General features: G+C 34.3%; 1 protein-coding gene across 7 annotated transcripts in view; it reads left to right on the plus strand.

Annotated features, from left to right (window-relative positions):
- Window positions 1–13,513, plus strand: part of DOCK4 (dedicator of cytokinesis 4) — a 506,986-nt gene that overhangs the window by 360,528 nt on the left and 132,945 nt on the right. For all 7 annotated transcript variants that reach the window (XM_052001087.1, XM_052001089.1, XM_052001090.1 and 4 more), the window contains exon 24: window positions 9,716–9,843. In XM_052001087.1, the coding sequence (XP_051857047.1) occupies window positions 9,716–9,843 (128 nt within the window). The remainder of the gene's footprint in view (window positions 1–9,715; window positions 9,844–13,513) is intronic.

Here is a 13,513-nt window from a genome sequence, read left to right on the forward strand (position 1 = left end):
GGAATTGTCTTTTTTTTTTGGTCTCATCCCCAGTACTTATCATAGTGCCTGGTGTATGGACTGCTACGTAGCAGTCCATACAACAATTAGTAATTTTAGTTACTTATTTATCATTTAGTTACTTATAAATGAAAAATAGTCAAACAGTATGAGATGAACTCCCCCACCCCCCAAAAATGATATTAAGCCACCTTAATTGTGAAGGAAAGTAGTACTCTCTATATTAATGAGTGGAAGAGGGATTAGATTTATTCTGCTTAACATCTACAGGGAAAAACAGAACTAATGTGTAAAAAAGTTATAGAGAGTCAAAATTTATCTCAAAATAAATAGGAAAGTAGTTGAATGACTAGTGGATTAAAGTTGGAATCAAGAAAACCTGGGTTCATGTCCTGCCTCTAAGATATATGGGATGTAAGAATCATGGGCAATTCACTTAATATCTTAGTGATCTTTAAGTTTCTCTCCAAGACTCTAAGTTTCACTGAAATTACTGATTGGTGTTGATAGATTCCACATTAGAACTCCCCACACCAATGAAATTATATACATATATACATACAACATACATACATACATGGTAGAATGATGATGATAGTAACAAATTTTATAAATATTAAAATTGTCCAAAAATCTAACAGGCTGCATCAGGAGGGAATTAATTTCCTCTCATGGAAGTCTTCAAGTAGAGGCTGAATGACTAATGAGGATTTGTGTTACAAATAGGGATTGGGTCAGATGATTTCAAAGATCGCTTTTCAGCTCTGAGTGTAGTTGCCTAGTGAATAGGTAATTAAAACAAAGGAGTTAGATAGTCTTGTGGGTTATTTTACCCTGGCCACTGTAGAAACAAATTAATTCCCTTACTCTACTATTAGATGCCATTATATAGGAATGGCTAGAGTTCTGGGCCTGGAGTTAAGAGCAGAGTTCAAAATCAGCCTCATTCTCTTACTAAATTGTCACTTTACGTCTATGTCTCAGTAAAATAATAGAAATAACAATCATAATATTTATTCCCCAATGTTGTTTTGATGATAAAATGACATAATATTTATTAAATGCTATAAATCTTAAAGCACTATAGAAATGCTAGCTTTAGAGTTGGTCATCCAACCTCCTCATGTTACAAATGAAAAAACCAAGGCCTAAAATTAAAACAACTTTCCCAAGTTTACATTAGTAATAATTAGGAAGTCCAAATTTTCAGCATAACTTCACTGCTTCTTTTTTATAATATAACAATGCAAATGTCTACCAGCTCTATTTTCTTTCTTCCTTGCACAATACTGGATAATCACTGATAAATTCTTTACTCACTATTTTCAATGTTATTTCTAAGCAAAATCTGTTATAAATTAATTAAATTATAGCTTAGCTCCTGTCAGCTATATTTTACATCGACAGTTTGCTAATTAGATTTTAAAGAGGCATCGAGACTGAAAGAACAAGCTTTAACAAGACACTATAGAATTGTCATTCACGTTTGATCATTGTTTTTTTTAAGGTTGCTTTTTTGTTGTTGTTCATCTCATTCATTTCATTTGTATCTTGTTAAATGCAGACCACAAAGCAGGTCCATAGAGTATTGTCTAGATTTTGATTTTTGTCCAAATTTCCAATCATTTCCCCTGTCACTCCTATACTACAAAATAAATAGATAGATATTTGTAGATGATTTAAGAATTTCTGGAAATTTTATCTCTCTCCTTTGAGATAAACCCAGAGGATAACTGTCTGGGCATTAGAGAAAGCCAGAAAAGCCTTAGGGACCCAGATAAAGGGCTCCAAAACTTAATGTTTTGAATCTTGAAGTTAATCTGCAGCATTTACAGGCTTTAAGGAAATTGCCAGGTTCAGCCTGGTGACTTGAAAGCTTTGGTAATAGCAATCAGGAAAATATTGAAAGGGATTGGTTAGTAGTGTGGGCAGGGAGATGATCAAGGAGAAGGTTATGATAACCCAGCCAAGAAAGGATAAGGGCCTGAAACAGGGCAATAATGTTTGAAATAGCACGGAGACAGATATGAGACTCACAACCTCTACAAGATCAATCAATTTGAACTACGATCTTCACATTTATTTCTGTTTTGCTTTGCATTGCTTGATGCTTGATGATTACTTAACTATCTACAGGTACAACTAAGCTATTTTCTTAAGTAAAAGTCCTATGTGTCTGTTCAACTTTTGGATAATTGAATGACTGATCAAGCTAATATACAGAAAAGTAGACATAAGGATTCATGCTAAACATATGTTATTGATAAGAAGCTTGCACTAAAAAAAAAAAAATTCTAAAGCCTAAAAGGTCCTATTGGGTTTTTTTAATCCTTCCAGTGAGAAAAAAAAAAATTCCTAAAAAAGTATTAAAGGGGTTTTATTGTTTTGAGCCAATAAAGCCACCAATCCTTACTACCAGGTTATGTTGCTTTCTTTGAGACTGCAGTAAATTTCTCTAAAGGTTATGTTGAAAGTACATTTCAGAGTTACTTCCCATAAATTAATGGGCTCCTCTGGTTCTATGCCATAACATGCCAGAAGGATCTTTGGTGGGTGGTATCTATTATTCTGGCAACAGCTTTGAAAATAAAGGCTTACTGCATTTCAAGGGTGCTCAGTAGCTTTTCTTCCTGAGAACTGTAGTTAAGGTGCAATTTATATTGATTTTTATTGCAGCAAGAGCTATAGAGTTTCATTTGCACTTTCAAAACTGATCTGGTTTAAAACTTTGCTGCTAACCAGATGTGAGCTAAAGAAGCTGATAAGCCTTAAAGCAGTCCATGCCAGATATACTCCAGCTGCTTCCTGAATTTTGCTGAGCATAACAGCTAGGAATAATCTTATGTAACAATGTGTATTGTGTTGAATATAACAATGATAATTATGCTTTAAAGTGTATATTGACAAACATTTTTCCATGTTGGCCATAAAATATAAGAAAGTTTAGAGAGAATGCTGTGTAATTGTAGTGATCAGAATTAGTCTTAGATAAAAGTGGTGAAAATCTAACTTTTGCTCTTTACTGCAGTGAGGGGGCAGGGTAGGGATGCTTATGGAATATTGCACATATTGTCAAGCATAAGTGATTTGTTTGTTTGGTTTTTTTCTCTTTCTTTTTAATTTTTCTTTGAAAGGATTGCTGGGAAAATGGGAAAAATGTATTTAAAAACAAATGTGATATTAAAGACAAAAGATAATTTAAAATGTACAGACATATATATATATATACCTACAAATGTATGTATATGTGTGTGTATCTTTATGTATATGCAAATGTGTGCATCTTAAAGAATGCACATTTTCCATTGGTCAGAAAATAAGCTTTAAGTAAAAATAGTTAATATATAATATGATATTATATATTATAATATATAAATTAACTTGCAAACCCCTATTATTTCATCTGCATACTTTCTTCTTATCATCAATCCACTTCATATCATACCAACTTCTGTCTAATTGGGCTCTGCCAGATTGAGAAAATTCTTGCTTCAGGGCTGCTGTATTATCTCCATCTAGGTAGAATCTTGAAAGCATTTGCCAAAAACTTATCTCAAGTCCAAGTTCCTGGATTATTTTAAGAATTTTCCCACATAATAGTGGAAGTGTTGTCAAACTCATATGTTAACTCTCTTGCCTAAACTGAAGTAACTAGTCATGTATATGCTCCAAATTATATTCATTTTTTTTTCCTTAGGGAAGACAAAATAAGGCCAAAACAAAGTAGAATATCCCATGTCATTTCTGAGTCTGCTCATAGAAGCGATAAAATCACAGTGAATAAGTGTAGTACTTTACTTCTTCATAAATAGGTTCATTTATTTCTTATTAAGGTTCTCCGTCCTGTGAATTGGTTCTAGAAAGGAGGAAGGGACAGATAGAGAGAGAAAGGGAGAGGGGAGAGGAGAAGAGGAAGAGTGGGAGGTTGGGAGGGAAGTTCTAGAAGGATATGCCAGCAGAAAACAAATCCTGGCAGATCCTAGCAAGCTGAAAAAGCTTCAAATTTCAGCACAGTGACAGACTGTTCTCTTGAGGACCAGCCTTGCTACAGTAGAAAAAGCCCATTCCTAGAAAGTGGCTACCATGGGATGAATAATTTTGAAAAAAGGTAATTGATATAGGCCATTTACTTATGAGTGAAGAAATGATGATGATCATCAGTGGAAGGATTATCTCAACTGATAAAATGATAATTCGTTTTGAAATAACAATTCACAAATTTTGGACCACCCTGAAAATAAATTTTTGATCTTATTTATCAAATTTGTAAAAATAATATTCAATATAAAAGAGTGTAAGCCTATTGGGTAGAAATGAGAAAAGAATACTCCTCTTTCTAGCAATACGGTATTTAGTACAGAAGTGTGAAATCCACTCCCAGGTGTTAAGCAAAACTCCCAAGGAAATAGTCAACTAAGCACAATAGAACATATCTTATGTTTATTTGTGGTTTTCTGAGTCAATATGTAACAGGGATCCTTTTCTGTTTGAGTTTGACACTACTTGTAGAGTAAGAACATTGAACTCCTGATGTTGGGTTTTAGCTCCTGTTCTGTTATTTACAAACTGTATCAACTTAATCAGGAACTTGCTTCCTCAACTGTAAAAATGAAATTTATATTTGAGCTCACAATAGGATTGTTGTGAGAATCATATGAGGCTTAATAATTTCATGCCTTCAACAAAGTCACTACTTCTGAAAGTCTCAGTTTCCAAAGTGAGGAGATTGGCTTAAATGATCTCTAAAGTTCTTTTCATGTTTGACATGTGTGAAAACCCTTTCTATAAGGATAATGTCTGTGTAAGAACTTTGAAAGTATTTTTCCTTGGTAAGATAGAGTTGATACAGTTATTCTGCTGATGATTTCTCACTCTTGGAATATTTCTCTCACAGTCCCTGTGATTATGTATGTTTTGGCTGAATCTACCACTGCATATGTAGTACATGAAAAAAATTCTATTTTGGAATGGCCTTGTGACCTGAAAAATCTTTGGCTGTTCATTGTTTATTTTTTTAAAAAAACATTTTATTGATGTTTTTAAAAATATTGCTGTCACTTCTCAATAGAATCTCCCCATGTAACAAAGATTATAATTAAGCAAAATAAACTAATATTAACTATGGGCTCCAATGTATACTTCATTTCAAGCTCATCAGTCTTTCCATCTCTTCAATAAGAGGAGAGGGCTATGTTTCACAGGTCTTTTTGGACCAAAACTGGTCCTTGCCTCTCTTTCAGTGTTGTTTTCCCTTGCATTATTGGGTTAATTATCTTCTGGTTTGCTTCAATTCATAAACCTCTCAAACTTCACTGAATTTGTCATAATTTTCTTTTCTTTTAGTACAGTAAATAATCCATCGCATTCATGTACCATGATTTGTTCACCCATCCTCAACAATTGTTTTCATAGTCGACTCGTGATGTGATATAACCAGATGGGGAGGAAAACATTTTTGGCCATCATGCAATAATGAGCCTCTTTATCATGACCTATCTTAGCTGTCTTCAAATGGGAAGACAATAGACTCCCAACCTACAGTTTAGGGACATTTTGGCAGAACTTATGTAAACAGATTAAGGTTTTCCGGGAAGTATCCTTTGACCATTGACTGTATGCTGCCCATCCTGTATAAAGTAGGAAGACGGATTCCACAGGCCATCTATTATGTCCCACTTTAAATTGTTGTCTTTTTCCTTGTAATAGGAATTCCCATGTAGATAACATGACTGGAAAGAAGAATTGGTAGCCCATTTTCTAAATAGAGTACACTTGAAGTTTGTTCATCCTTTCCTTAACTTTTTAAATTTCTTGTGAAGACTTGATGTTAATCATGGCTTTCTCTAATCTATTCGTAGGTTGTCTCAGTCAGGAAAAAGTTCTTTCTCTGTGTTTACTTGGCCTTTCTTCTTGAGTTCTATCTACTTCAGCAGAACATTCTGCCCATCTTGTTTCTAATCATCTCCATGTGAGATTGCCATGTCTCAGCTGCTGAGGTGTCTTGCTGGCATCCAATTTATTTATATGCCCTTTCTGGTGAGGATGAGCTGTAGTGGCCATATGGATCTGATCACACGACTCATTTTAGTATCATTCCTACTCATGCCAAAATGCTGATTTATAGGATCCCTGGCCAGAGTCCTATTCTTGAAGGAAGCAAAGATCAGCTTGTCTCTGTGTTTAGAGTCACTTAGGGGATAAACTTTTAAAATTCATGCTTTTCATACTGTAGTCAATGTTATTCCCTTGATTAAGGAGCAGCAGAGTAGATGAATATGAAATTGACTGATCATGCTTTGAACCTTCCAAACAAACTTTTTTCTTGTTTTAGCCTTTAACTTCCACCAATCTGTGTGTGAAAAAAATTTTTGCTTAAATTGCATTTTCCTTGCTTGGTCAGTTTGCAATTTTTTTTAAATTTTAAAGGCAAGAATTAGCATTTCAACCAGTCAGCTAATTTGACCTTCAGAAAGACTGGGAAATGAAGACAGAATAACTAATGACAGGCTCCTGATCATGGTAATACCTATGCACATTAATTTGATAATTTGCATTGGTTGACACCATATGTAGTGATGAAAAGACAAGGGCCTGCATGATATAGTAGATGTAGTAATGAAATTGGAGTCTGGGCTCAGATTCCACTTTTGATTTTCAGTAGCTATTTAACTTAACCTTGAGCTTCAGTTATCTAATCTATAAAATTATACCTTTAGTATTTTACCAGAGTGGTGGAAGACTCAAATGAGATAATTCATCTATGATATTCCTCTTCAGTTACTCCCCAGTTCTCATTTATGACATGTTCTCCACCCCTGACACTCCCCTTCCCCACCAGAAACCTCCCAAACAAACAAAGAACTAACAGGTTGTGGGTCACCTTTGGGTGTGTACTCCTAAAATTATAACTACTGAGAACACACCATGTATATCTGTTTTTAAGCAACCAGATTCAGTGAGTTCAAAGCAAAAGTATTTACAAAAATGGCATAATAAAAAGCACAATATCTCTCTGGTAAACCAAGGGTCCATTCTTTCATAAATATATCTACCATTATTGATTGGGGGGAGGGGGAGTGTATGCCCATTGATTTCAACAGTAGAGAAGCACACATATAGTTTCCAAATTCCTGAATGGAAGGCAGCTAGGCAGCTCAGTCAGTAGCATGGTGAGGCTGAAGTCAGGGAGACCGAGTTCCAATCCGCCCCCAAACGTTTAGTAGTTGCCTGCCTCCTTTTGCCTTTAACCACTGGAGAAAGAAATCTTGGCCTTTGGTACTGCTTTGTAATTTTGACTTGGGATATTTACTCTTCAGGAAAGAAATAGAACTCATACTATAGGGATCAATAATAGCTTGTCTTTTGCAGTTATAGATTAACTGAGTCATTGTGACTCCACTTGGGGTTGTCTATTGGAGTAGTTTGCTATTTCCTTCTCTAACTCATTTTGTAGTTGAAGAAACTGAGGCAAATAGGGTTAAGTGACTTGCCCAGGATTATATAGCTAGTAAGTGTCTGAGGCTGGATTTGAACTTGGAGAGATGATCTCTGACTGCATTCTATCCATTGTGCCATCTAGATATCCTGTCTGTATTATAAGGTATGTCAGTCTTGACTCCTTTACTCTATCCTGCAGCTGTAGCCCCTCTACTCTTTTGTGTGTCTGCTATTATTACCTATGGAATTTAGGGGAGCTAAATCCCTGCCTCACTCTCCAATACTTTCCAGGAGGCACAAGAAAAGTAATAAGGAGTGAATTATTCAATTCTTGCTTTTTAAAGGTTACTACAGGCATGACATCCCTCAGCTTATCATTTGTCATTTGCATTTATCCAGTAGTCTATTGGCTCTTATTGACTGAAGAGGTTTTAAATTCTTATCAGGTGCTATTATTTTATATAGTTATTTAAGAAACTTTTTCCGTAAGAAATCTTCCATATTTTGTTATTGGATTGCTTAAGTAATTTCTGAATACCAAATTCTTTGATTCTTAGGAAAACTTATGTAGAGACCTTTTAAAAAATAAAATAATGACAGTATTCAAAGTTTAAAACCATTATGTAACTGTTAGTAGTATTAGTAAACAAGTAAGCATTATTAAGTTCTTTCTATGCACCAGGCTCTGTGCTAGATACTAAGAGTATCAAAAAAATAAAATAAGAGTCCCTGCCTTGAAGGGACCTAGCAGTTAATTTGTAGACAATATACCCATATGCTTTACCTCTTCTTCACAAATAGATTTTATTTACTTTTTGACTTATGTTCTGCTATGGATATGTTCTTAGAATATAAATTACTTTTTTTATAGATCATATCTGTTGCATATTGGAGAGAAAAATGGGTTCAGGACTAGTTTATCAATCCCTGTGACCATGGTTAAATGATTTAACCTCTGGTCTTCATTGTCTTTAGCTATAAAATGAATATAATAATATTGTACAACCTACTACTCAGGATTGCTGCGGAGAAAGTCTTTTACAAGCCCTAAGGGTTATGTGAATATATAATATTCTGGTTATCAACTTCATTATTATTAATACATAATAACAATTTCAGAGGTGATTTTTCTTCCTGACTGAATTGCAGTTGTCAGTAACCCCAAACACGTTGAGTTTTTGCTTCTCTTTCAAATAACTTCTGGTTTCTAGATAAATATTTAAATTTATCATGAAAATTCACCTTTTAAAAGACTCCTGCAGTCTGTCACTTCATAAAACAATAGATTATCCTGTAATAAATAACCACTTTCCTACTTATTCTCTAAGTCTGAGTTCTCTTTAGGTTTTCTTAAAGTTAAGTATAGTAGATTTCTAAATGTTACTCTTAGGTAGTAGACCTGAAGCTGAGTTCTCTTGAGTTGGTATCTTAAGGAAAATTTCCAAACATTACATTTGTGCTTGATTTCCACATAGAATCCAGTTGGATTAGTGGAATAACAGTGCTTGTTTAATGCAGAGAATTACATTTTTATTTGATTTTGTATTAGTCTTCTGATGTAGATAAAGAGACAGAAGTACTAGTTAGAAATGGGAGGATATATGTTAATGAGGTTAGGATCAAGTGTGCAGGTCATATGAAATTTTTAGAAACTAAATGACTTGTGAAAACTAGATTGAAGGCTTCCAATAAGTTTTATCATTCTATATAATTCTATCTTTTATCATTCTGTGTTGCTCAAAGAGAACACTTAAAGAAATAGCAAGTAAAAGAAATGGAGCCAGAGCTTTCTATGGGTTAGTATCCTTGCCAACAAGTACCATAAGTTTATCTATATTTTGTCTAAAGGGACTATGTTGGACTAGAAAAACATAACAGATCTTCAAACTGAGAGTCCTAAAAGCACCGGATATATTCATTTATCCATTTGCAAATGATTAAAAAATACATAAGTAAATACTAAAATATTTTTATATATTTATGTTGAAGTATTCAGAGATGCCTATTTCAGGAGCTAATTTAAAATCATTTAAGGAAAATATAGTGTTTAACCTACAAGGAAAATGTAATGTTTAACCTATATCAATTTGATTGCTATCTTGTGGAAGTGGGAAGTAAGAGAGAGAAAATTTTGGAATATAAAATGTTACAAAATGAATATTGAAAACTATGTGTATTTGGAAAAAATAAAATACTATTGAAGGAAAAAAAGGAAATGTAATAAGTTTTCTAGTGGGACTTCTGAAATAAGTGACACTAATAACTTTTTCCTTTTTAGATTCTAGATATATACTTCTGCCTGTTGTTTTGCATCATCTTCACATGCATTTGCAAGAGCAAAAGGACCTCATCATGTGTGCCCGAATTCTTAGCAACATATTTTGTCTCATCAAGAAAAATAGCTCAGTAAGTAAACAATCATGAGATGTAAACTTCTATTAAGTGTTTTCTACTAATCAAATAGCATTAAGATTTGAAGGTAAAATAATGTGACTACTAAGCTATGGTACTTGTTTTGATTTCTCCTTGAGTTTAGTTTTTCTACTTTTTATACTGAATTAACTTTTGTAAGAGAGTAGGACTGATTTTCATCAAGTTAAAAGTAGTCTTTGCAATTTAGGTCTCTCAAACCTTAGATATCTGAATTAGAAGATCTGAGTTCACATTCCACTTCTGATGCTTAAGACCTACCTCAGATAAGTCAGATAAAAGTCTTGGAGCTCAGGTTCCTTATTTATCCAGTGAGGGTATTCAACTAAATAGCCTCTTTTCGCTATAAATTTATCATCTTATAACCATTAATTGTTACCGTTCAAATTTATGAAAATCTCCATGACAAGTCTTGGAAATTTCTCAGTAGCTGGATTGTAGAAGCCTATCTTTTTGTAGTAAATTCCCCAGGAATCTAGAAATATCATATCATAGGGATTCTTAAAACAGAGAGCCACAGATCCCCAACTGGTCTATGGTTAGATTTTATAGGGTTCATGAATTTGGAAGGGGAAGAAATATATTTTTATTTTCATTAATCTTTGGTTTCCTTTGTGGTCTTATGTAATTTATTTTGTGCATTTAAAAACATTATTCTTCCAATTCTTCCTGTGCAACAAGAGAACTGTTCGGTTCTACACATGTATATTGTATCTAGGATATATTGTGACATATTTAACATGTATAGGACTGCCTGCCATTTGGGGGAGTGGGGGGAGGGAGGAAAGGGAAAAGTTGGAACAAAAGTGAGTGCAAGGGATAATGTAAAAAATTACCCAGGCATGGGTTCTGTCAATAAAAAGTTATAATTATTTTTTAAAATGAAATTAAATTTAAAAAAACAAACACTATTCTTTGACGGGGTCCACAAGCTTCACCAGATTGTCAAAGGAATCCATGACAAAAAAAAGGTTTAGAACTCTTTTCTTAGAGACCCATGATTCCTAAGTTAGAAAGAGCTTGAGCTATCATCTCCCACCTGTTTCCCTAAAATCCCAAGTTTTGATATTTTTAGCTTCTTGAGGGTATAGTGAATAGAATGCTGAACCTAGAGAAAAATTGGGTTCAAAAACCATCTCACACCAGGGTAATCCTGGGCAAGTCATTTTTCCTGTGTTGCCTTCAGTTTCCTCCACAGTAAAATGATTATAATTATGGCACCTACTTTCTAGAATTGTGGTGAGTATGAAATGAAATAATATTTGTAAAGTATTTTGTAGCCTTTAAAGCATATATACATATCATCTTTCTTGTAGTCTTTGGTGTTGTTGGTTTGAATAAAATTCTAGCTAATACCTAAAAAAACTTCCTTATAAGAGTAAAATACTGAAATGCTATTGGTGGGAAGGAATTCTCCATATTTAGATCACAAGTTCTGGTTTTCCTATTTATATGCATAGACAACTTTCTTACCCAGTTTTGCAACTCTAGCACCATTATTAAGGCACTGTGCTAGTTGGTAGTTATTGTTTCCAAAGATAAACTAGTGGACAATGATTTTTCATGTTCATTTTTGTTACTTTCTCCCCTATTATTCTATGCTTATTAATTCCTCTCAACTTTCCTTACTCCTTTTCTAGTGATGCAGTGAATTGATAGCGAGTGTAATTGGGTTATATGATTTTGACCATTATTTTCCTGAGAGTAGAGCTATTTCCGAGGAAAAGACTGGGACTAATTTTCCTGAGCAATGCTCTCTGGATATTTACCAAGAGAGGAAACTGCTCAGAAAAGGATGATGAGGCCTTTGCCTCAGTTATATTACCTAGGCCAGCAGACCTTATTAGGAAAAGGGAAAATGAGAGGGAGTGGAAAAATGAAGAGCAGGATGGATCAGCACTGTGAGCGAAAGTATAATATTCTTCATCTCTTATGAATGTAAGAAGAATAACTCCACTGCTTTGTTGGGTTAATTTTTCAAACCCTTATTACTCATGATGGGAAAGTAAACAGGGTCTATAAGCATGGGATGAAGTGATTTTGAATTTCAGATTGTTTTTTTTTGGCTTGGAAGTGACAGAGAATCTTTAAGTAAGGACAGAGTAGGAATCTGACTTATAACTGAAAAATGGGGGCTATGGCAGTAACCCAGAGGATATCTGTAATTTTTTCTGGGGATGTGTAATATGCTCATAATATAGATTAAGAAGCAGCTTAACTTATTAAACAGAGGACCTGTCAGTTAGGAAGATTTACTTTCAAGTCTTGTCTCTGAAATAAGCTATGTAACCTTGAGCAATCATTCACCCTGTCAACTCATTGCAGAGAGAATGCTAGACATGGAATCAGAAAGGATGTAGATTCAGGCACTTAGGCAATTCATTTTGGGGCCTCAGTTTCCTCATTTGAATAGGAAGAAGTAATTGGACTCATAGGCCTGTTATTCCATCTCAGCCCCATATCTATAATTCCATAAACCAATGTGAAGTTTGTTGATCTGTATTGATTAGTAGAGGAAGTTTCCATAGTAGGGGTTCTTCATATAGTTGAGATAACAAGTGTAGACTCCCACCTTCTACTCTACCCTTACTCACTTATGCATACATACACATATATAAACATAAGAAAATATTTTATGAATCTCTGCCCAACAATCCTCCAATATTTACTTTCCATAGGGCAGAATTGCAAACAAGGTTTCTTCTAGTGGTTAACTATCCATCCTCAGAATGTTGCCTTGTGCAGCTCTTTTGAGTCCTAATTACCAGCAGCATGGAATCATTGTGCAACTGTGGGCATAGTGTATCTGCCGGGGTCTGGTGATTTCAGACTCTGTGTTAGCCCGAGCTCAGTGAGATCAGTTTGCACAGCACTGGCATATTTGGCTTGGGAGAAAGACTTCAGGTTTCTTTCAGAGGGCACTGTTACCTATGTATCCCTGGGATTTTGTTGATAATTTTAAAGAACTAGTTAACTATTCTTTCTGGTTTCCTATAACAGATTTCTGGGAGAGAGAACAAAAATTGTACAGCAAAGATATGAAGAATATTAATGGTACAATTTTAGTTGACCTGCTAACTGATTGTATAGCCTTAGGAAATGACTTAACTTTTCTGGCCCTCTATAATATCACTATCTATAAAGTAAAGGAATTGAGCTGGATAATTTCCAAGGTTCTGTCCAGCTCTTAAATTTGATAATGCTCATTCTAAATTTGGATAATTTGTTTTTCCCTTATCATTTAAAAATCTCATGTTCATTAAAAATATAGTATATATGCTGAATGAAATGAGTAGGACCAGAAGATCATTATTTACTTCAACAACAATACTATATGATGATCAATTCTGATGACCGCGACCCGCTTCAACAATGAGATGAACCAAATCAGTTCCAATCGAGCTGTAATGAACTGAACCAGCTACACCCAGGGAAAGAACTCTGAGAGATGCCTATGAATCATTACATAAAATTCCCAATCCCTCTATTTTTGTCCACCTCCATTTTTGATTTCCTTCACAGGCTAATTGTATATTTCAGAGTCCGATTCTTTTTATACAGAAAAATAACTGTTTGGACATGTATACATATATTGTATTTAACTTATACTTTAATATATTTAACATGTATTGGTCATCCTGCCATC

Source organism: Antechinus flavipes, chromosome 5 (genome assembly GCF_016432865.1).
Source record: "Antechinus flavipes isolate AdamAnt ecotype Samford, QLD, Australia chromosome 5, AdamAnt_v2, whole genome shotgun sequence".
NCBI classification, from domain to species: Eukaryota; Metazoa; Chordata; class Mammalia; order Dasyuromorphia; family Dasyuridae; genus Antechinus; species Antechinus flavipes.